Genomic DNA, 25918 nt, shown 5'->3' with positions numbered 1-25918 from the left:
ACTTTGATGTCTTCCCGAGGGGGGAGGGCAGGGTAGCCCCAATCAATGCCTGGTACCTGCGCGACCCCACTATTCGAGCCGAATTGATCAAATCCTTGCAGCGGTACTTTGAGGAGAATGTGGGGTCTGTCCCTTCGGCTATCTCCCTGTGGGAGGCTTTTAAGGTAGTTCTCAGAGGGGAGGCCCTCTCCTTTATCTCCCATGCCCGGAGGCGCGAGCGGGAGGAGGTAACCCGGGTGGAGGCCGAAATTACTGAACTAGAGGGTGACCTGGGGAGCGGGGTGACGGATGCCACATTGCATGTTCTACACCTCAAGCAGGCGGCCTATAGGGCCCTCGTCACGGAGGCGGCCAGGGGCCTCAGTAGAGAGCAACAGGGGCGACTGTATGATGTGGGTGATAAGGCTGGTAAATTGATTGCGTGGTTGGACAAAAAGGAGAGAGCTAGTCGTGTGGTTCCGCTGATCGAGAGGATGGATGGTGTGTGTGTCACCGAGCCGGACGCCATTGTCTCCTGCTTCGTGGATTATTTCCGCGAGGTGTATTCCCCGGTTTCTCCCTGCTCGGAGGAGGATTCCCATGCCCTGCTTCGGGACATCGCGCTGCCCTCCCTTTCGGTGGAGGACAGGGATTCGCTAGACGCTCCTCCCACCTCGGACGAAATTGCCCTTGCTATCCGCTCGGTCGCATCTGGCAAGGCCATGGGCCCCAATGGCATCCCTATCGAGCTGTATAAGCTGCGACCGGATGTACTGGCGCCCCACCTGCGCGCGATGTTCCTGGCGGCCCGCTCGCGGGGTTCCCTTCCGCCGGACCAGCGTCTGGCCACGATCGTGGTGATCCACAAGGAGGGGAGACCCCGTGAGCGGGTCACATCCTATAGGCCTATCTCGCTCTTGAACGCGGAGCCCAAAATCCTCGCCAAGGTGCTGGCCAACCGGCTGGTCGGCGTGGTGGGCGATTTGGTCCACCAAGACCAGTCCGGCTTCATACCCCATCGCAACACGGCCCTTAATCTGCGACGCTTGCACGGGGTGCTAGCGCGTGTCCCGTTCGTGCGGGAACCGGCCATCTTGGCGTCCTTGGACGCCACCATGGCGTTTGATACGCTCGAGTGGCCATACATTTGGGCGATGCTGGCGAAGTTTGGCTTCGGACCGGGCTTCATCAGCTGGGTCAAGTTGTTGTATTCCGGCCCATTGGCGCAGGTGGTGGTGAATGGACGAGTTTCGGCCCCATTCGCACTGGGACGGGGCACGCGACAGGGTTGCCCCCTGTCGCCTCTCCTGTTTGCACTGGCCCTGGAGCCCCTGGCGGAGTGGCTGCGGTGGCACCCTTCCATCCGTGGTCTCCGCTGGATCCCCGAGCATGAGGACCGTGTGTCCCTCTACGCTGATGATATCCTTCTATATCTCGCCTCCCCGCGTAAATCACTGATCGTCCTAGTTGATGTTTTGCGCTCATTCGGTCGCAACTCAGGCCTCGTCATCAACTGGGCGAAATCCTGTGTATATGTGCTTGCCGGGGAGGCTCCGGTCCTACCACGGGACTGTCCGATCCAGATTGCCTCCCAGGGGTTTCGGTACCTGGGTATATATATTACTCTGGACCCGGAGGCCCGCTACGAGCGGAATTTGCTGCCCCCCCTCCAGCGCTTGAAGGAGGACGTGGTGCGTTGGCGGCGTCTGCCGCTTTCGCCGCTCGGCCGAGCGGCCTTGTTTAAGATGATGTCGTTGCCGCGCTTTCTGTACGCTCTCCAGAACACTATGGACTTGGTCCCGGCGCGCTACTTCCGTGAGGTGGAGAGTTTGCAGCGTCGCCTGTTCTGGGACGGGAGGCCACGTATTGCCTTGGCTAAATTGACGCTCCCGTGGTACGATGGGGGGTTGCCCTCCCGGATATTAAACGGTATTACTGGGCCTCCCAGCTAGCTGCGATTAATCATGGCCTTTACGGGCCCGCCCTGAACCCGGCATTTGAAATGGACAAGATGCTCCTGCCCGGTGGCGACTACAATCGAGCGCTCTACTCTGGCGCGCCGGACCCTCGCCTGACGGGACCGACGCGTGTCATGGTGCGTGTATGGCACGCGGCTAACGCAGCTATGGGGTGGAAGGACCGTTTGACCCGGGCGTCACCGCTATATGCGTCTGCGAGGTTGGGCTCCCTGTGGACCTCGAAGGGCTTCGAGAAGTGGGACACGATCGGCATCAGCACAGTGGGAGATCTCTGGACGAGGGGGGGATTCAAAACTTTCGAGACGCTGCAGACGGAGTTTCAGTTGCAAGGCAGTGAGTACTTTCGGTACTTACAAGTCCGCCACGCGCTGGGCTCCGTCTTCCCGGATGTCGCGTCCATTCCGGAGTCTTCCCCCCTGGAGGACAGAGTGCTGGATGGCCATGTCCCAGACAGCACGATCTCCCTTATATATAAAAAACTGATCAACGACCGATCGGGCCTGCTGACTGGCCTCCGCGAGGCCTGGGTTGCCGATGGGCTGGAGTTGGACGACGAGGACTGGATTTCCGCGGTGGCCTCTCCGAAGGAGGTGGCCATCCCGGCTCGCCTTCGCTTCGTCCAGCTTAAGATCCTCCACCGGGTTTACGTGACGGGGCCAAGGCTTCTACGTATGGGCTTTGCTGAGGATGGACTGTGTAAGCGTGGCTGTGGTGCTTTGGCAACTTTCTTGCATATTCTGTGGGAATGCCCAAAGGTGGAGCGATTCTGGCGTGGTGTGCACGAGGTCCTGCGAGTGGTTACGCGTGTCGCGTTGTTGCCTGAAGCGAGGAGATGCTTGCTGAATGTGTGGGAGCCAACTGACTACTCGGTACCGCAGACGCGGTGGGTGACTCTGGGATACATGATAGTTAAGCGTGACATTGCTCAATTGTGGGGATCCCAGAGGCCCCCGGCGGTGTCGGCCTGGAAAGAACACATGGATTGGTGTATGTTTCGTGAAAAAGTGGTGTATGTTGCGAGGGGTAAGCCTGGGGCGTGGGTGAAAATCTGGGGCCCCTGGAACGCCTATCGCGGGGGTATTTGCGAGCCGCCGCTGCTGCCGGCTGCCTCACCAGCTCCGTCCCCCTAGCCGACCCCCTCCCCCAGCCACGGGCACGTGGTTCCCCAGTCCCTGATCTGTTCTCATTCCCCTCTTCAGAGTTTGGCGATTGGTTGGGGTCCCCCACTTAAGGAGCGCGTGCTGTCACTTGGGATTGCGGGTTGCCTTGCGGGTGTGGTTTTTGTGTTGTTGTGTTTTGACAAAAGGAAACCGTATTGTGGGTTTGGAGTTATGTGGCCTGCACTACTGATATCTCCTGATTTACCTTTTTGCACCGCCAAGAGATTTTTTGTATATATGTCATATGCTTCTGCCACTCTAGCGGCCGGCCAGACGGTTGTAGGCCCATACCTGTAACTATTTGAGATTGCAATAAACGGTTTAAAAAAAAAAAAAAAAAAAAAAAAAAAGAATGTCAGTGTGGAAGGAGAAATATGTTCTAGAGGAGAGAACTGGATAGAGAAAGCAGGGGAAAATATTGTAAATGGGTAGAAGGTGTATATTGAAATATAGTTTTGGATAAAGCAGAAAAGAGAAGGGAGGGATGAAAATAGGCATATACTTAGAAACGAAAGGAAAAGGAAGAAAGTGAAAAAAAGGAGACAGTAATGGCCTCCTAGCCTTTCTTCTCTGTCCTTCAGTATAATGACTGAGGTCTTCATTGATGTCAGATGAGATACCATCATTGATTATAAAGTGTTGCTTAAAGGTTGTGCAACCCGTCTACGTTATTTTCCTGGCATGTGACATTTTTACTTGAATATAGTGTATACTGTACAGTGCCTGCCAAGTGTAGGCTCAAAAGGCACATAAAATTAAAACATCGGCTTTGCATTTCACAACTGCTTTCATACTCCATTGCCTTATATGTGCAATTTTAGGGCTACGTGATCTGATGTATTATAGGAAGAGTGTGTTAATCTGAAACCAACTCTTTAGATTATGTAGCGTGGTTACCTTAAGGATTTGGTGGCTCATTTCTGCAATGAATAAAAGTATGCAATACAACAGATGGCAGGCGGTCTATCCCTTCATACTGTATTGCATGTTGAAATGAATAGGAAATAGACTTGCTGACCATATATCATGATGGTAAAGGCAGGCAACTCTGCCTTAACCGCATTTATGTAGTGTGCGCAACAGAAATTATATCAACTGTTTGCTATACCTGGGAAAAGGGGAATTGTTTAAACATGACTAAAAGGATGTGTACAACACTGGGTGACCATGCCGTCAACGATGACAAACCCCAGTAACTGGGGTTTATCCCTGATGCAAGATTCCCAGCTGTGATCACCTCAGTGCATCGGGCACGGTTGCTACCAGTAATATAAAACATGCTTTTTCAATGTGGAATGCCTCTAAGTGGGTAATACATAACAGCCATAGCTACAATGCTCCTGGCAACAAGTTAATAATATGAGTAATACATCTCCCCAATGCGGCATGGTGTGTCACTCAAATAACAGCTTAAATATATATTGTGAAATGTAACAACTTTTCTCATCAGCTGATGAGTTCTGAAGAGACACGCGTTTTCATCTCTGATACCCACTTTTCAATGTGTTATACATATGTTAATTCAAGTAAGCGAAAACCTCATAATTTAGTAGGCCTGGCTGCACACAGGACAGCTACTTATAGGTAGCTTGAAAGATATCAGGTGCTCACAAGCAACTCGGAAAAGCCAGGTGTGGACTCTAAGTTATGACTGCAAGGTTGTATTCAGTCCCATGACTGTGGTACAACCCGGCTTCCAGTCTATTCCCCTCCATCTGTGCTTTTCTGGCTTTGGTGGTTGGGATGGCAGGTACTAGTAAAGGCAAGAGCTTCCCTCAGATCCCTAGATCCCTGATCCCTAGATCAATTCTCTTACAGATTTGAGCCATTTACATACAGTTCCTTCTGAAGCTGAGAGTACATAAGCTTCCTCCTTGAAATCAAGTCAAGTCCTCACTAAACAAAACGTTATCACCTTCCATAGTAGGATGCTACATGCACTCGACTAACAATACATTCAAGAGAACTGCAGACCACTGAAACCACAAACATGCTGAACAAGCATTGAATACTATCTATGGGTAACAGATGCAATCTACAGTTCAGTGATTTCAGGTCCTTTAGCCATGATGTTAAAATGCCCTACCTTTTAATTTATCCTGTAGGATATCCTGTGTTTCTCGTGTAGCACTTCCTTTTTCCCGCTGCTCAGGAACATGATTCCAGGAGAGTTGCTTATCGTCAGCCTTAGAATTGGGCAACAGAATAAAGGACCTTGTTTGTTGCACGTCTGCACCATCTTTCCCAATGTCACGGTGGGCACTGCTACTTGAAGGGCTGAAACCTGAACTGCCAATTTTCTCTTGAACGTGATTTGAAGATGCTGTAAAGCATTCTACACCAGGAAAGAGCAAAGGTGAATTTTGGCTCAACATTCTGCTTAATTCATTTTGGAATTTGTCTGGCTTTAGGAAGGACTTATGAAGAGTGTCTAGTTCATTGGCCATCACTAACTGATCATTTGGGTTTTGATGCCCACCAGCCAGCCTCAGTCGAATTGCTTCGACCTGAATTCTGTCCTGCAGTTCTTTGGCCACAGTTTGGATGGCTAGAATGCGATCTTCTTTGCTTCTGTACAAGGGATTCTGTGAACTTCCTTCTGGGGATATGGATTTGGTGTCAGTCTTCTTTAGGAAGGTGAGGTCTTTGGGTGGGGAGAATTTATGAAGATCCAGGTCATTCAGTTTCAGAGGACTAGAGTCAGGGGGTACCATGGAAGGAAAACAAAGGTCAGTCTTTCTGTCTTTGGCTAATACTTTCTGACTCTTCTTTGCATTGAGGTCACTGGAAAACAAATAATAAAAAAAATACTTATGAAAGTTAAACCTGAAAATGAAACCACAGTGGTAAAATATGCACCGCTATAAATAGAGAGCTTGTGCCAGAGTGGAAATAAAATATAACTAGACACTACAGAACAACACAAAGCACATACATGTAAATGGATGTCATACAAATGAAAGAAAATATAAAATGGAAAAATAAGTAATTAATAAGGAAGAAGATAGAAGTCGCCGGTATTTATTTGCAAACGAGTTTAAAAACCTGAATGACAAAAGCGCAGTGGTGTTGGTTCCCCCCTACCTCCATATTATGAGTTGGCGGTAGGACCGCCACAGCTTTGCCTCAGCAGCCAGGGAACCACAGTTTCCTGGTGGTGTTGCGGTGGTGTAGAGGCATCGGCAAGCATATTATGAGTGTCCTCTCCACCAGGGTTTTCATGGCGGTTCCTCCTCATGAAAATCCTGGTGGAGAGGAAACAAAGGGGGCCCTACAGGGCCTCTGTGCCTCTGCACCCTGTGGATGCACACAGGGGGGCACAAAATGTGCCCCCCTGTGTGCATGCACACCAGTTCCTGCATGGCATGGACTTTCAGTCCATGCTGTGCAGTAACTGTTTTTGGCATTCCCATTGTGGTGCCTGTGTTTAAAGTCCAGCAGAGCGGACTCTCGTGAATTAATTTGTGCTATGCACTTTTGTTTCTCAGAGCTCTTTTACATCTTGGTTTTATTGTGTGTTTGAAGGTGAACAACCTTTACAACGCAACTTTTACACCGCTCTAACATTACAACGAAACTATTACAACGCAAAATCTGTTACAACGCATGCCATTACAACGCATGCTATTACAACGAAATGCACTAGATGGCGTGCTAACATTAGAAATAGTGTAGTTTTACTATCCAAACACCTTCCCTACTGCAACGTGGACTGGAGTTAGAATAGTAAATTATACATTTCTAATGTCAGCACTCCATCTAGTGTACGTCGTTGTAAAAGCATGCGTTGTAAAGGCTGGCGTTGTAACAGATCTTGCGGTGTAAAAAATGCGTTGTAACGGCATGCGGTGTAAAAGCATGCGTTGTAACGTCATACATCTGTGTTTGAATTTTAAAATATAATGGTTTCTCTCTGCACTGCTGCATGGTGAAGGGTGCAGGGCTTGGCTCCTTTGATCGGAGTCTCGATCTTTTTTTAATTTTGTGTGGGAGGGTTCTGCTGCATTATCCTTTGCCTCACCTGTGTGGATTGTGTTGGGGCTCTTTTCTTTTTCCCGTGCCTGCCTCGAGGGAGTGTCCATTTCTCCTCTCCTCGGTGGGGACACTGGCAGGGTGCCATCTTGTGAGTTGTCAGTCTAGTTGCTGGACCTGCCTGCCTGGCCAAGCGCCTAAATAATGAGAGCCGTAACGCGGGCGCCGTTGGCACGCCTCTGGTGCACCAAAGGCAAGCCTGTCCATCTCCGGATCAAGGCCAGCGCCAGCCATGCTGCCCAAATCTCCAGCTATCAGACCATTTCATGGTCGTAAGACTAGCTTATAGCTATAAACAGGAGCACCTGCTCGGGTAAGGCCAAGTTTGACTTCAGGTTGGAGGAGATTACATTTTGCTGCAGTGTATGCAAGTTTAAATTGGCTGTAGTGGTAGGGCTGAAAAGAGGAAATATTGCCCCCCTTGGCCCCTGTAGAGATAAAAAGCTGATAGTTACAGCCTGCGTGATTAACTTCAGATCTCTCCAGAAGCATGCTGATGAAATCTGGCTCTCCCTTGCCGAGAATGGGTGGGATATTATGTTCTTAACGGAAACCTGGCTAAAGAAAGGCACTAACCACAAACCGATGCTAGCTATCCCCCCGGATTTCAGCTAGTTTGTGCCAACCAAGGGTGGAACAGGGCTGATGGTGGAGTTGCAGTTTCCTAAAAGACTGTAGGAAGATCACCACCGAGAGATTGGATCCCATTGGGATCATCGAGGCACTTACCTTTTGCATTAGGACCTCTCCATCCTCCTCCTAGGCTGGGTTACTATTATATAAACCCCCAGACGGCCCATCCGGCTGCTTGTCAGAGCTCAGCGATATTATCGCTCAACTCTCTACACAGTATGCTAACTTAACAGTCTTAGGAGACTTTAATCTTCACGCTGATGACCACAGCTGCGTCCAGGCGACCCAGTTTTTGGAGACACTGGAGGACCTTAACGTCAGGCAATTGGCCACAGCACCTACTCATAAAGCGGGCCATATACTAAATCAGATTTTTTCCAATAATCCAAATCTTAGAGTGGGAGCCCCCCTACGTTTGACTCGGATGGACCACTTTCTGGTACCATTTACCTTCAGCTTGGATTCTAGGCCTTCAGTTCATAGGGCAAATGAGGCAATAAAAAGAGATTGGCGGAAAGACACCAAAGAGGACCTTGGGCCTGTACTTTCAGAGGCTCTGCCACAGCTGACAGGCAACCCGGGCATTGACTCTTCCTGCTTTAATGAATGAGTTATGACTGTCTTAGATACAGTTGGCCCGGTAACGCCAGTCACTTTGAAAAGATCCAAGCCTTCTGCCCTTTGGTTCTCTGAGGAACTAAGAATGGAGAAGAGTTGTTGCAAGAAGCTGGAATGAACTTGGAGAAAGTCCTATAATCTAGCAGACAAAGGCCTCTATAAAGAAGCCTTGAAAACATTTTACAGGCTGAAATGTTGCAAAATGAGGGAATACTTTTACAACTGCATTAAGACTTCAGATAGCTCCGCGAAAGACATTTTTAAAATCGTAAAATCATTTACGAATCCTACAACTTTAGTTTCTCCCCTCTCCTGTTTTAGGCTAGAGCTTGTTGGACTGTACAGATCTATACTATCTACTCAACTTTCCACCAGATGTGGAACCCACTACTCACCTGCCGATCCCTCATTCTCACATCTCATTGTCAGAATTTCTCTCTCTGTCAACTGAGGAGTCATTGTCAGAGCTACTGAAATGCAAATCGGGCTCCCCTGGTGATCCTTATCCTGCTGCTTTTTTAGTATGCTGCTGCACTGGTTAAACCCTGTACTAAATCAGATCTGGACCTCCTCCTTGAAATCAGGCATTTACCCTGAGGCATGGAAGCAAGCGTTTCTGCTCCCTTTTTTATAGAAACCTGAGGCTGCTCCTGGAGTACTCAGTAACTTCAGACCTATTTCTTTGTCGCCAGCCCATGCTCACATTGTAGAGAGGGTGGTGCAAAAGCAACTGGAAGGTTTCATGGAAACTAATGGTCTCTTACATGATTCCCAATCAGGCTTCAGAGCTGGTTATGTACTGAGCCAGCTCTTTAGAAGTCTCTGACTCTGTATGAGAGTCTGTGGACCAAGGTGCCTCTGCCATGCTGGTGCTGCTAGATTTATCAACAGCATTTGATACGGTGGCACACCCTATCCTGCTCAGGAGATTGAATCAGGTGGGATGCATGGAACGGTACTGTTCTGGCTATGTTCATTCCTGGAGAATCACTTCCAACAGGTGTTTCTTTGCTCTATTCTCTCATTGCAGAAACCTTTGATGTGCGGGGTACCGCAGGGTTCGGCATTGAGCCCATTGCTTTTCAACATCTACCTCGCCCCATTGGCTACTCTTATTGAATGCTGGGGCGGAAAGTGGTCTCTTAAGAGAACGATACGCAGCTGGTGTTCTCTTTTAAAGAACACTCGGTGGCGGCTTTTCACAATTTCAAGGAATGCCTAAATACACCTGGGAATGGATGAATGGGAACTGCCTGTCAGGCATCTCTCCCTCCGTCTAATCTTTGGTGGCCGTCAGAACTGAATCCACCTCCAATCCCGTCAGACTTAGCCAGAAATTGTGGAATAAGACTATAAAAGGATCTATAATTCACCGCTCAGGTACGACATATCTCCTTGACGTGTTTCTGGAAGATGAGATCCATTAGGAAATTCATATGCTTCTTGCCGGAGGAAGACAACGGTCCATGCTTTGGTGATCTACTTGACTACGCAAACAGCCTATATCTGGGGCTACCTGCATACCTGACTCGCAGGTTATAATTATCCAGAATTTCACAGCAAGATTGATTAGGCGGGTACTTTTACGTCACCCCATCTCTCATCTGAGACAGCTTCATTGGCTCCCAGTAATCAGGAGGATAGAGTTCAAGTAATTGATCTTGGCTTTTAGAGCTACTAGAAATTTGGGCCCAAGGTACCTTAGGCAAAGGCTGCATCTATATCATCAAGATCGGGTCTTCTACAAAGCCCGGCAAGGTGTCAAATCTTTTGCGGAAAAAAAAGCAAAACCCTGGAACTCTCTACTGCCTCACCTTTGTCTGCTGGAATCAGAATAGAATTTAGCAAAGCATTAAAAACCTGGCTCTTCATGCAGACATAACTTCCAGCTTGACCTTCGCGTTTTAGAAACTCCAGATGGTTTGGTTATAATTCAACCTTCCACTTTTCTATATAAACTAAAAAGTGGTTTAAATATTTTAATCAATACGGAGAGAGAAAATTATTGCTTTTTGTCCTGATGAAAGTGGGATCCTAATAATTCCTTACCACCGAAACGCGTCAACGCTTGTTCTTTCAGAATCGGTTATATCCAGGAACTACCCCGTGTCTAATTTGATGAAGAAATAATAGACTGATGGTATTTTATGTATTGATTCTTACTGGAAATAACCGTTCTTTGATGAATGTAACGATTTCACACAGTGCTCTTTCTCTCAGGGTTTTTCTTTTATAAATTTGAACTAATGTATTTTATCATTGTGACTGTACTGTCCTTTTGACAATTTTTAATGTGATTAAATTTTTTAATACATTTTGTATACATTGTATGGATTGAAGTCTCTTATCTTTTTGTTACATGTGATTGTGTTTGGGGTTCTAATTTGGGTCCAAGTTTGGACCAGTACTGTTTGTTCCTCTGGTTTGAAATGAAATTACATTACAAGACACAAGTCATGCTGGTAATCTGGCAGGCGGCCTCACCACTGGTTTGGTTGTGCGGCGGATTGGGAGAGCCAGTGCCTCACCGCCAAACTTGTAATTGGGCCCTTAGTGGGAAGAAAGACTATGCAAAACAAACATTTCACTGAAGAGTAAAAACCTCAAGAAACTAGAAATTTCGTTCCAATGCAAGGTTTTGCAGAGGAGACAACTTTTGAAGTGTCATCTTTGTCAGCTTGAAAAACATTTTCCAGTTCGTTTAAAATATCACATACCCCTAACGATAATCATCAATTAATAATGTCTTTGGTACGCAAAAAAAACTAGAAACATACTAGAAACTGGCAACATTATTATTGCACCGGCAGAGTGAAATGGCCTCTGATGTAGAAAAATGAAATTAATCCATAATTTGAAATGTTATTTATTTAAATAATGCTGGAAAGTGTCAGAAAATATGAGAATGACAATGAAAGCTGTAGAGGAGTGAGACACAGGAACAGTGCGTAAAAATGTTATTAGAGGGTTTTTTCTGTTGTGAATTTAGAAAACATTGGCTGTGCCAACAAGTGTGTTAAAAGACTGTGAAACTCCAACATGGTGTTTTTAACCTTTGCACACTTGTTCTGGTCATGTATCTTCTGTGGTACTCACCAATGACATTTTACAGACTCTTTGGTTTGGGGCATGCTATTTCACGTATGATTTGTAACACTTTGCCTATTCAGGGCCTGATTACGAGTCTGGAGGTCAGAGGACCGCAAGACATGCAGGGGCATGGCGGTGGCGGTCCAGCCGCACCGGTCCGACCACCCTATTACTACTAGGACAGTCGGACCGCCACTGCACAGCCGCAACCGCCAGGGATCAGAGATCCCTGTAGATGGCGTGGCAGTCTTAAGGCTGAAAAATGTTTGGTGATACCGCCGTGGTCCAGCCAACCATATTACGAGTTTCCTCTCCTCCCACGGTTTTCATGGCGGTTCCTACTCCATGAAAATCGTGGCAGACAGAAAACAAAGGGGGCACTACAGGACCCCATTGTGCCTCAGGGCCAAGAGGTGCATGCAGGGGGGCACATGTTCTCTCCTGTGTGTATGCACCCCAGTACCTGCACGACATGGACTGCATCAGGTACTGTCTTTGGCCTTCCCATTACGGTGCCTACTTCATAGACACTTACACACCCACTCACTGATTCATAGATCTACACACATATCCACTTGCTCTTCCATACTGCCACTCATACACACACTCACTCACTAATACAGCCATTGACATATCCACTCATGCACCCATGCAGGCACTCACACACTGAGTGAGTCAGCCATAGAACTACTCACACCTAGACACTCACCCATACACTCAATCACACAGCCAGTTACTCACCCAAACAGTTACACACACACACTTACTTACTCATACAAATAGTAACACCTATACAGTTAGTGACAGAAGTACACACTCATCCACACAGCCACTGTCATATTCACTCACTCATGCATACAGTCACTCATATACCCAGTCACTCACCTAAACTGCCTTTCACATACCCGGTTACTCACCCACACTGACACATACACTAAATCACCGACACAGCCATACAGACACTCACTCACCCATACAGATTCTCACACAAGCACTCCCTATCCCATACAGCCTCTGACTCACCCACTCACTCATCCATTCAGGCAGTCACACACCTCCTCACGCACACACACAGACACCCAGACAACCAAAGAGGTAGTTAGACAACCAATCAATCACCCATATAACCATTCATGTACCCACTAACACACTCATACATCCACTTAGACATCAACTGACAGACAGATACGCTCATTTACACAACCAGTCACTCACCTACACATTCACTGAGACACCTAATCACTCACTTAAACAGTCAGTCATGCACCCACTGAGTCATCCATACAGACACTCATACACCCATTGATTCACCAATACACCTGAGTATATATATTTAACACTCATAAATGTTTTTGAAACAGTCACTAGATGATGTTATCCCTGATGTCATTTGAGATGTCATCTGTGATGCCATCAGTGATGTCACTGACCAGGTCCTTAGTGATGTAATATGTGAGGTCATAAGCAGTGTACTGCAGTGGCATGAGTTATAGTACACTCAGGTAACTATAATGGCTGAATTTCTCTGGTTTTGTATGAGTAAAATCTGACCCTAACTATAACATCCCTGTAACCTTTGTTTTTTTTGGTGAAATTCTAAGGATATTTTACTTCTATTTGCTAACTGTAACGTCCTTGTAACCTTTGTTTTTTTCAGTGAATTCTAAGGTTTTTTAAATGCTAATTCCTAACTATAACGCCCCTATAACCTTTTTTTTAGTGAATTTCTATGTTTTTTTAACTAGCACTCACGTTTGCTGAGTGGTGGAGAATGGGGCCTGAGCCTCCGACCAGATCTCAGGAATTCCACTGTGTAGGACTTACAGGAGGTACCAGGATGGCTTCTTGGCCCGAAGCTCTCTTTGGAGCCATTGGGACTTTATCCTCCAACTAGTAGTGCGCCAGGAGGCACGTTTGCAGAGTGGTGTAGAAAGGGGGAATGATCTCTGACAACTTCTCAGCAATCTTGCTGTGTGTGACTTAGGTAACAGAAGGAAGCCAGCATTGCTTTTGGACAGAGGGAGCTGCAAACATGCAGCTCCCTCTGTCCAAAAGCACTTCTGCTCACCTTCATGGAAGCGAGAGCATGTTACATACTCTTGCTTCCATGAAGTGGACCAGAGTTTTCTATGGCTTGGTGGGAGCGGTGCTCCCGCCAAGCCACAGCAAAGTGCAATGTGCGGTGGGTGGGCACCTCGGGACATTGCTGGAGCCGGCCCTGGGGGGTGGCAGTCCCCCAGGCCAGGAAGGGCACCTGGAGAGGGGCCGCACGGTCTCCCTCTCATCTTCTGTGAAGCCCCGGGGAGGTGGTGGTCTTCGGGGCCGGGGGTCTGTAATGTATCTATGTCAATACTTCATTTGTGCCCCGGGGAGGTGGCTGTCCCCAGCCTCCCCACGCATTATTTTTACATATAGCCTCGGGGAGGAGGCGGTCTCCGGAGCTGTGGGGCCCCGCATTTCATTATACAAACCCCAGAGAGGTGGCAGTACCTAGGGCTGGAGACCCCCACGCCTCATTTCAAATATACCCCCATGGACTTAATTAAACAAAGAACGGCAACCCGTGCTTTGGTTTTTAAAATTTTAGCTGGAATTCGTGGCTCCAAGGCGACACCTGCTAAATTTGTTTTAATAAAAAAAGAATTTGGGGCCCTGGGGGTCCCTGTGGGATCCCCTAAACAGGCCTAGGGGGTCAGGGTGTTTCTACCCTGCCCTCTTTGTTTTTTATATATTTTTGCTCGTGACTCGATTCAACCGAGTCACAAGATGGCTGCTAACACATTCTGGTTTGAAGTGTTGGCAGACGATCAAGTCTCAGGTACAAAATTGGAAGGGGTCGCAAATCCACCGCGACCACAGTTGTATATCTGAGAAATCTTTACATTTCTCAGAAACCACTGAACGGATTTACACCATTTAACAAAAAGAGTGTTTTCTGGACCAAGAGCTACCTTTTTGCCGAATTTGTTGTAATTCCGTTCAAGCTGTACCTGTGTCTAAAGTTTCCTCTAAAAATTAACATGAAGAAAAAGCATTTTGGGACCCCCCCCTTTGACGGATCAACCTGAAATTTCCAAGACAGGAGCTGAAGATACAGGTGTATTAGTTTTAAAAATTTCACGAGGGTTCGTCACATGACGCCAAAGTTATCGGGAAATGAAAAAAACGTTCTTCCTATGGAAACTAGGGGCCAGCTGTACGACCCGTTTTTACATGCGCAAATGGGTTTGCGACCCGTTTGCGCATGTAAAAACCTACAGAGCCATGTAACGCTATTTAGCAAATCGTAATTTATTTGCGACTCGCTAAATAGGATTTGCGACTCGTAATTAGAAAGGGGCGTTCCACGGAAGTCTATTCCTAATTACGACTCTCAACCCCATGTATAAATGTTTTGCAACCGCAATTGCGGTCGCAAAACACTCGCAATTTACCGCCCTCTTCAAGAGGGTGGTAATGGGCCCACAATTGTCGTTTCAAATATCACATACCCCTAACGATAATCATCAATTAATAATGTCTTTGGTACGCAAAAAAAACTAGAAACATACTAGAAACTGGCAACATTATTATTGCACCGGCAGAGTGAAATGGCCTCTGATGTGGAAAAATGAAATTAATCCATAATTTTAAATGTTATTTATTTAAATAATGCTGGAAAGTGTCAGCAAATATGAGAATGACAATGAAAGCTGTAGAGGAGTGAGACACAGGAACATTGCGTAAAAATGTTATTAGAGGGTGTTTTCTGTTGTGAATTTAGAAAACATTGTCTGTGCCAACAAGTGTGTTAAAAGACTGTGAAACTCCAACATGGTGTTTTTAACCTTTGCACACTTGTTCTGGTCATGTATCTTCTGTGTTGCTCACCAATGACATTTTACAGACTCTTTGGTTTGGGGCATGCTATTTCACGTATGATTTGTAACAATTTGCCTATTCAGGGCCTGATTACGAGTCTGGAGGTCAGAGGACCGCAAGACATGCAGGGGCATGGCGGTGGCGATCCAGCTGCACCGGTCCTACCACCCTATGACTACTAGGACAGTCGGACCGCCACTGCACAGCCGCAACCCCTGACAAAGGCTAGGGGGTCAGGAACTCTCTACCCTGCCCCCTTTTCACGTTCTCCACCTTTCTTTTTCACTGTCACACATAAAATGGCGTCCGACACTTCCTGATTTCGACCGATTGGAATGTTGACTGACATCTAACCACCAATCAGAATTACGCTCGCGGACATTTGGTGTGCGCCCCGTGCACGCACCGTGCGCGCGAGGTGCGCGCATATAGATATGTATGTACTTTTAAATGCAATTGTCTCAGGAACTACTGAACAGATTGACTCCATATATGCAAAAGGCACATACCTGACCTGAGGACTACCTCTTTGCCAAATTTCAAGTAATTCTGTTCAGCCGTTCGGGCTGTACCTTCGACTAAAGGTCCTATGGGAAAATACATGGGGAAAACGGGTTTTGGGACCCCTCTTTTTTCTCAGCCCCCACTTGACGAATCACCCCGAGACTTTCAGGGTAGGAGCTGAGCGAAGCGCCCCATTAGTTTTGAAAATTTCGCGAGGATTCGTCAACCGGCGCCAAAGTTATTCAAAATAGAATTTTCAGATTTCCTATGGAAACACGGTCCTAACTATAACTATCTACTGGCAACCGCCAGTCGATAATATATATATATATATTCACTGAAAAAACCATAGGTTTCACACACGTTATAGTTAGGAAATAGCATTTAAAAAACCTTGCTAATTCACTGAAAAAAACATAGGTTTCACACATGTTATAGTTAGCTGGACATTTTACTGATAAAAAAACAATGAAATTCCCCCGTTATAGTTACTGTAGGCAACTATAACTCACGCGACCGCAATCCTCTGCTGATGCTAATACTGTATTTAGACACTTATTTGCCCATATCTTCTTCCATTAAATTTTAGCTATACATATATTACAAATATTTTTTTTTCATAAAGACACATATGTCGTCAGCAGAGGATTACGGTCGCGTGAGTTATAGTTGCCTACAGTAACTATAACGGGGGAATTTCATTGTTTTTTTATCAGTAAAATGTCCAGCTAACTATAACATGTGTGAAACCTATGTTTTTTTCAGTGAATTAGCAAGGTTTTTTAAATGCTATTTCCTAACTATAACGTGTGTGAAACCTATGGTTTTTTCAGTGAATTTGTACGGTTTTTTAAATGCTAAGTTACTTTACGCCATTTGTGGCGTGCGCGCCCACTTAACGCAGTTCGTTCCGTGCACGGTTTTTATCAACTTTAATAAGCCCTGTACATTTGGTGGCCTTCGGCCACCAAAAGCACAGGGGGTGAGGTCAATGTGGATAGTGTTTTTTTTATTTCGATTTTATAATTTCATGTTGCCAAAATTACGTTTTTTTTCTCTATTAATAAGCCCTGCACATTTGGTGGCCTGCGGCCACCAAAAGCACAGGGGGTGGGGTAAGTGTGGATAGTGTTTTTTTTATTTTTATTTTTTTACCGTAAGCGTACGGTAAGCTTACGGTAAGCGTACGGTAAGCGTACGGTAAGCGTACCCCGCGAAATTGCCGAAAAAAAAATAAAACCGGTTTTGCTCTTGGGGGATGTTTGGGGACTCCCTCAACATGACTATGTGGGAGGGAGTTGTCAAAACAGCCCCGTAACATGTTTTTGGCCATCATGTTTGATAAACAACACTCAGTGCGAGAGACAAAATGGCGGACGCCGCTTCCTGGTTTCGGCCGATTCGAATGTTTACTAAGATCTAAGAGCCAATCAGAATCGCGCTCGCGCACGCCACCGTAAGCTTACGGTAAGCGTACGGTAAGCGTACGGTAAGCGTACCGTAAGCGGGCTCAGATATATATATTGATTTAAAGGCTATTTTCTCAGAATCTACTGAACAGATTTACACCAAACCTACAAAAGGCACTTCCTTGACCTAGGGACTACCTCTCTGCCAAATTTCTAGTAATTCTGTTCAGCCGTTCGGGCTGTAGCTCGTTCTAAAGGTCCTATGGAAAAATGCATGGGAAAAACGCGTTTTGGGACCCCCCTTTTATCTCAGCCCCCGCTTGACGAATCCCCCCGAGACTTTCAGGGTAGGAGCGGAGCGTAGCGCCCCACCTATTTTGAGAAATTCGCGAGGATTCGTCGACCGGCGCCAAAGTTATTCAAAATAGAATGTTGAGGTTTTCCTATGGAAACGTGGTCCTAACTATAACTACCTACTGGCGACCGCCAGTAGGTAATATATATATATATATATATATATATATATATATATATATATATATATATTATTTATTAATTATTATTAATTATTGAGCTTGACAGTAAGACACCGCTCCGGCTCAACACAACGGAAGACTTGCACAACTTTCTATGAACTTTTATGATAATGGAAAAGATTTGATCATAAATATTGAACAGTTTGATTTTCATATCTATCCATTATGCTTTGTTTGTGCATTAACTATGTTCCTTGTCTTCATATATGTTTTCAATTTGACAGTATGCCCATTGAGTTTTAGAGTCTTGCGGTTCACATTGGGATGTGTCTGCAGCCTCACTTTCATGGTTATTATTCAGAAAAGATACCAAAAAAAATGTTTTTTAGAACACCTACATTTCTATGTAATTCAAAAACACTATTTTAGGTGATATTAGGATTCTATCGTTATGCATCATCTTAATGTATGTGCTTTATGAGTGTTTTATATTTTGCACATTTATTGCGCATTTGCACATATGCTCGAATTGCACTTTTGCACTATTTGCACTTTATTAATTGCACTCATATGCACTTTTTGCACTTTAATCCAATTGCACATACACATTAAAGAAATAAATTATTAAAAAATACATAACAAACAAAAAATATACCAAAAAAACTACTATTCATACCGATAGAAAGCCACATAATATTTTTTGAATGGACTGAAAAAGAACTTTATTGAATACACGAGGTTCCTGCTTTTTGGATTTTATCCAGGTGATATTTTTTGCGGGTCCTAAGATACACTGCCAGCAATATTTGCACATTCAGTTATAATTATTTCGTGTTGTAGGATATGTATCATATAGGAGATTTGCTTGGGATTGCCTATTTACTCCATACGATCTAACTTTAGCATAGAATTGGCTTTATGTGTTCTGAGTTTGTCAAAATCAACAGTATTTAGACTCTTTATTAAATGTAAAACTCGGGAGGTTAGATCAAATATTGTATTGAATATATAAACACACACGAACATAACTATTTATTTACATTATGCAAGTATTATGATGTCGTTTTTTGCAGGTAATTGAATTTGTAAATGAAAGTATGTTTTCTATTTCTCTCCATCACATGATATGGGTGTTAGTACTTTTAAACACTGTCACATGCAAAGTTTGCTTCATGTGATCAAGGGCGTTCGCCGGCCGAAATGCGTCATGACAGAAGGGAGATTCTAATACTTTTGAAAATAAAAAAGTGTTTACCGACGAAGAGGAGTTCGTGCATTCTTTTTCTTAGAGAAATTGACGAATGCTCTGTGTATATATATATATATATATATATATATATATATATATATATATATATATATATATATATATATATATATATATATATATATATATATATATATATATATATATTACCTACTGTTCATTCATATTGTTTCCTTAAGAGTTTCATGTTTTTTCTATATTCATGGGGTTACTCATATATGCAATGTGTTTGAAGTGAAGTATTTTCCCTACTCTTGCTTAGACTGCAGGTGAAACAGTCTTCGTAGTTCAACACTTTCCCTACTGTTGTGCTGTTTGGAGTGGGAATAGTAAATCTAACCCCTTCAAAGCCCAACACTTTCCCTACTTTTGCAAGCACTAGAGTGGGAATAGTATATTTAACATTCTTAGAATCCAATAGTTTTCATAATAATGGTTAAATTGATTTTATAGCATTAATTGTTTTATTTTGTATATTTGTTTGTAGCTTTGTTTTTTTTAAAATTTATTTTATGTTTATAGTATTGTTTGTAAATGTGTTTTATTGCATTTTTCAATTATTAATGTTTTATGTATTTTCCACATTAATTAATATGTTTGTTTATTCAATTGTTTATATTTTTGTGGTTTTATTGTGTATGTAATTTAAATAGACTATATGAATATATATATAGCGTAACATAATTAATAACAATATTTATTTAACAAAACATTAATTGTTAATAATATCTCACATTTATTACTACAAATACATGTCCATGTATATTTTCATATTAATAAATGTATGAGATTACAAAATTAATATAATGTGAAATACATATTATATATATATATATATATATATATATATATATATATATATATATATATATATATATATATATATATATATATATATATATATATATATATATATATATATATATATATATGTATATATATATATATATGTATTCCATACACAATGTGGGTCCTTCTGGGATCAGTCCCGTCGCCAGGTGGAGCGTCCTCCGGTAGTGACCCAAGCCGGTATCAAATTGTATCAAAACTTCAAATAATGACGCTCACTCGGGAGTCCATTGCATCCTTAGAGGTTTAATAAAGTGAACCGCTACGCGTTTCGACACAGAAAGTGTCTTGATCACACGATTTTCACAGTGCTACGTGACGTGTATAAGTAAACAGTAAACATAGAAAAGGCACTACATTGGGAGCAAGCCCTTTCTGCTCCGTTTCTTGGCATCCATCTTGGAACAGTACCCACAGTCAGTATATAATGTTACACACAATGTACGATCCTGAACAAAATGCAAACATCAATACATAAATATATTGTATATGCTATTGTTCTTATTTAAAAAGCGGTATAAGTACCCATGAGACATCTCTTATTCAAAACGATGTTCGACCATGATTGTACATGCGTGTGTGTCGATTGCTTGAGCCTAAATAAAGTTCAAACATAATTGATTGTTTAACAGGCGAGTGCCTTTGCAACAAAACTATTGATTATATACAATCGGTGGAACCCTTTTGTACGCGCTCTAGTGGCTTTGTGTAGATACCTTACATGAATCCTGTAAATACTTCCCCAGGCAACTTTGCAAAATCAAAAGGCCCCAAACCGTGAAAGACAAGAAAAAAGTGGATAAATATCAGTCTCTAAGAAGGTAAAGATTAACCAAAAGTTTTGTCACTTTACTTGTTGGAGAGTGCTTGGATGATTTTCGATGAAGAAAAGGGTAGGGTGCCCGTGAAATCTATGCCCACCAGTGCCATTGAAGGGTCCCTTCCTTTCCTCCTAAAACAACAATAGAAAACAGAGCACACAATTAAAAACACAATATTTACACTGCAGTTTTAAGATGCAAAAACAGCATACAGTATATACAAAAACTAATCATCATACAAATGGCTTGCCAATTCTTCATCAAGATTGTGCCCTCCTGGAAATCTAGTTTCCAGTTCTATAATCCATTTCGATTCCTTTTTCCTAAGAGCTAGTTCTCTATTTCCGCCCCTTTTGGATGTGTTGATTTGTTCAATGGCAAAAAATCTCAACAAAGAATTGTTCGATTGGTGTTTCTCCTGGAAGTGACGGGCAATCGGGTAATGTAAATCTTTGTTGGTAATGGCCCGTAGGTGCTCCTGAACTCTTTTCTTAACCATGCAAGTCGTACTGCCTACATACCTCAGTTTGCACGGGCACACTAAAATGTATATCACAAAGTTGGTGCTGCACGTTAAGAATTGTTCAATCTTTTTGTTTTGATTCCTACCTGGAATCTCAAAATCTTGTACCATGTGGCTAGATTTACATGCCCTACAGTGACCACAGCGTCTCAGATGTGGAAATTTCTTCAAAGCCAGCGACTTTTTTAGACGAGTTCCGGGTGCTGAGAACACGTCAACAAAAAGAACAGTCACAATCAGCACCCCAAGGAGTGAGAGGACAAAGTTAAGAAAAGCCATTTGTATGATGATTAGTTTTTGTATATACTGTATGCTGTTTTTGCATCTTAAAACTGCAGTGTAAATATTGTGTTTTTAATTGTGTGCTCTGTTTTCTATTGTTGTTTTAGGAGGAAAAGAAGGGACCCTTCAATGGCACTGGTGGGCATAGATTTCACGGGCACCCTACCCTTTTCTTCATCGAAAATCATCCAAGCACTCTCCAACAAGTAAAGTGACAAAACTTTTGGTTAATCTTTACCTTCTTAGAGACTGATATTTATCCACTTTTTTCTTGTCTTTCACGGTTTGGGGCCTTTTGATTTTGCAAAGTTGCCTGGGGAAGTATTTACAGGATTCATGTAAGGTATCTACACAAAGCCACTAGAGCGCGTACAAAAGGGTTCCACCGATTGTATATAATCAATAGTTTTGTTGCAAAGGCACTCGCCTGTTAAACAATCAATTATGTTTGAACTTTATTTAGGCTCAAGCAATCGACACACACGCATGTACAATCATGGTCGAACATCGTTTTGAATAAGAGATGTCTCATGGGTACTTATACCGCTTTTTAATTAAGAACAATAGCATATACAATATATTTATGTATTGATGTTTGCATTTTTTTCAGGATCGTACATTGTGTGTAACATTATATACTGACTGTGGGTACTGTTCCAAGATGGATGCCAAGAAACGGAGCAGAAAGGGCTTGCTCCCAATGTAGTGCCTTTTCTATGTTTACTGTTTACTTATACACGTCACGTAGCACTGTGAAAATCGTGTGATCAAGACACTTTCTGTGTCGAAACGCGTAGCGGTTCACTTTATTAAACCTCTAAGGTTGCAATGGACTCCCGAGTGAGCGTCATTATTTGAAGTTTTGATACAATATATATATGTATATATATATATATATATGTATTCATGGTAATAAATGTAAAATATAAAAAAATAATGTAAGGGAAAATACATACTTTTATTACTTTTAATAATTATATTTATACATATGCAAACACATATATACAATATATGTGTTTCTGTGTTTACATAAGTAAATATGTATATATAGTATTAAATATTAATGAATTATATTTAATTTACATTATATCAAATTTATATATTAAAATATTTACCATTTGGTAATTTAAACTCCATATTAAAAAATCGATATTTTTGACTATTTTTGAACGATATTAGTGTCAACAATATTTTTTGCCCGCTTTGTTGGTACTTGCTATTATACGCATGGGAACATGATATTGTGGTACACAATATTTTTGACACAATATTTTGGCCAACAATATTGTTTACCCTGATATTGTCTTAGTGACCCCATTTACATACCATGAATCTAAATGAGACGCATTTATATAGTCCTAAAACGGGCAGGGCACCTCATGAACCAATGTTAGACACCCTACCTGTATAAATTGGCTGTGCGGAAGAAAGCAAAACTTTCCCATGATAATACACAGTTCACAAAGTCACTGCATCAGAAATGTCAATCGTAGGTCCAGGAGGGTGTAACCAAAATGAAATACATATGTAGATTGTCTCTGTCCCTGATGGACTAACGTTGGACACCTCTGCAGTACATCCATCAACAAGGTTTTCTGCAGCCCCGCTACTGTATTGCACAATCGCTTCTGTGCTTTCACAGGGTTTCTTAGGTTTAGCATGTTCTCATTATCCGTTGAGAGGGAATCTGTGAAAGGTGTGTGACATACAGTAGAGGTGTGAATGGGTATGTGAAGGGCTATATGAGTTTTCAGTACCTCCTAATCATAGACCTAGCAGAAACATTTTTGCTAAATACTAAATAATAGGTATCTTACATGGAATCCTATGTATGAATTTATACGTCACATATCCCACTGTATAGTGTGCTGCTTACTGCTCTCCAAATGACTGGCATCTTTTGCTCTTCTCCTCAAATCTTGGTTTCTGAAAGCTGGTCTCAATTCCCACACGATGTGCTACAGTGAACTTCATATTTGAGGTACTCCTGCCACAATAAAAATGTTCTCTGTAGTGTTATATCAAAAATATATTGTATGTATGTGTGTATGTATACATGAGAGAATGAATAAAGTACAAACCTAGCCAGGGGCAACAAAGTGCTGCAGAAGATCAGTGGGCAAGATTACAATCCAAGGTGGTTTAGAGAGTTCAGTGGGGCTAACAGTAAATGATAATGGCTATCTTAGGTGCTGAAATGTTAAGTTATATGAACAATCTTTTGCTGGATTTAAGGTGGGTAGGTAGACAGAGGAACTGTGTTTTTCTTTCTGACAGTTTTTTTGTCTGTTGGTGTCTTGGCTAGTGGGTCTATCCCAATCTGCCTGAGATAATTAGTTTTTCACTCACAGAGTGGTGTTTTCTTAGTTGGTGTTTTCTTAGTTGGCTCAGCAGATTTTGACGATGATGTGGGTATGTAAGAGGAGCCTGAGAAATCACAGAGGTGTTTTGGGTGAATTTCTTCACACCTCTTATGGTGCATGGGGCAGAGTGTAGAATGCCTTTCAAATAAACAGTGTGGTGTCTGGGAGGCTGATGAACCCAGCACTACCTCCATTGATGTGAGATAATGCAAAGAGTTGGATGATAGTTCTGAAGTCGTCTTCAGGGAGGAACGGTTTATTGTGGTATTAAGTTATTGTTGTCTTCTTGTGGTGTGACCCTTGAAGAAGCAGTCAGTGTTGAGAACGAGATCTGATTCCTAGAGATCTGGCATTGAAGCTCTTCTGTGTTATGGTGGCAAACCAGTTTTGGGTTAGTTTTTGTTGTTGCTTAAGAAGAGGAATTTAGGGCCTCATAACAATGGAGGTGGGACCGCCACCAACAGGACGTCAGTGGCGGTTTCACAGCTGACAACCCTTTGGTCCGACCACCACATTACAATGCTGGTGGTCGGACCTTATGCTGTCGGGGAACAGACCGCTACCTCCGACAGGATCTCAGATCCCAACATGGCATAGGTTGGAATCGTAGTCCCGAAAGGAGGCGGTGTCAAGCAAGGCACCGCTATAGGGATTACAACATCCCTGTCAGACAGCATGTTCATTGCGAGAACACTGCCTTGTACAGGCTGTCTGAAACGTACATTGGGGGCCCCAAACAGGGCTCACCGTCCCTCGTGGGCCACATGTAGTGACCCCACTCACATACATGCACCGTGTGCCATGCACCACATGGTGCATGGCACACGGTCCATGGATGTGCAGGAAGTGCTCCTGTTCATGGTGGCTTGTGCAAGCAACCGTGAAAATGAGCACCTTACGACCGTCAGCCCAGCAGTTTCATCTTAATTGGGTGGTCGGACCGCCGCCTGCTTGTCGGGCGGTCTCCTGTCTGCTATAATAGTGGCCGGCGGTCTGACCGCCCGCTATCATAATAAAGCTGTAATCTTCGTGGAGTTGAGTTTCAGGTAGATATTGGCCACCCAGACCTGAATGAGTTGGAGGCACTGTCTAAGTTGCTACATGTTGAAAACCGAAGAGATTTTCATGAAGAATTCAGTGTCATTGGCATGTAGGTGTATTTTTATAGTGCAGTCAGTGAGTCGGGTTTCAAGGGTCTGTATGTAGAGATTAAAGATGCCAGGGGACAGGGCAGAGCCCTGGGTTGTGATGAGGAAAACCAGTGTAGTACATTGCCTACAAATTCACTTTTAGATGTCAAATTGTGTATGAGAGTTGGATGGCTGACAGTGTCAAAGGCAGAGGAGAGGTCCAGACGTTTCAGGAGGAGGGGAGGCATCATTCTTGTCTGTGATGGGAGGGCATTATCTAATATTTGTATGGTGGCTGTATCAGCGCTTCATTGTGTCCTGAAGCCTCATTTGTTGCCTTGAAGGAGATCATTGGCATTGATGTGGTTTTGGAGCTGAATGTAGATTGTTTTTAGATGATTTTGCTAATAAATGGTAGGTGCGTGACAGGACTCTAGTTGGACAGGTTAAAGGTAGGATGAGAGGATATGGCTAGTCTTGAGGGTTTCCGGGAGAATATCTTATTGTCAAGTAGGGGTGAGATAGCTTCTCCGGTGATGGTTTAGATGACAGGCAAGGGTAGCACATTGTCTTCATAGGACGCGGTTTTGAGGGATTTGAGGATAGTGCTGAAGTATGCGAGTTAGTCAGATAAATGATACGCACAGAGGAATGTTACTCATGGAATGAAGGTGAGTTGGATCGAGACTTGTTGCTATTGATGTGTTATTGGATTTTCTGACTTCTCACTGACACATTCAGATGACTGTTTTGCATCTATACGGTGCCGTTCTGAGACACAGAAACATAAAATTAAAGAGGACTGGAATTTGTTTTTTGAATAAGGACTTGGTATTGGTTAGTTTTCCAACATTTCTTTGCATCAGTAAGAATGATCTAACCCTGGAAATTCTGGACTAAACACAGGAAAATGAGTCGCCAACAGTTTCAGAAAGAACATTT

The 25918-nt window shown here is 43.5% G+C and overlaps 1 protein-coding gene across 1 annotated transcript in view; it reads right to left on the bottom strand.

The window, feature by feature from the left end:
• The window catches only part of CCDC187 (coiled-coil domain containing 187), a 395322-nt gene that overhangs the window by 192045 nt on the left and 177359 nt on the right, over window positions 1–25918 (bottom strand). The window contains exon 12 of the mRNA XM_085613361.1: window positions 5205–5902. Within this exon, the coding sequence (XP_085469487.1) occupies window positions 5205–5902 (698 nt within the window). The remainder of the gene's footprint in view (window positions 1–5204; window positions 5903–25918) is intronic.

This window comes from Triturus cristatus, chromosome 1_2 (genome assembly GCF_964204655.1).
Source record: "Triturus cristatus chromosome 1_2, aTriCri1.1, whole genome shotgun sequence".
NCBI lineage: Eukaryota > Metazoa > Chordata > Amphibia > Caudata > Salamandridae > Triturus > Triturus cristatus.
This window is presented reverse-complemented; position numbering and strand designations above follow the sequence as displayed.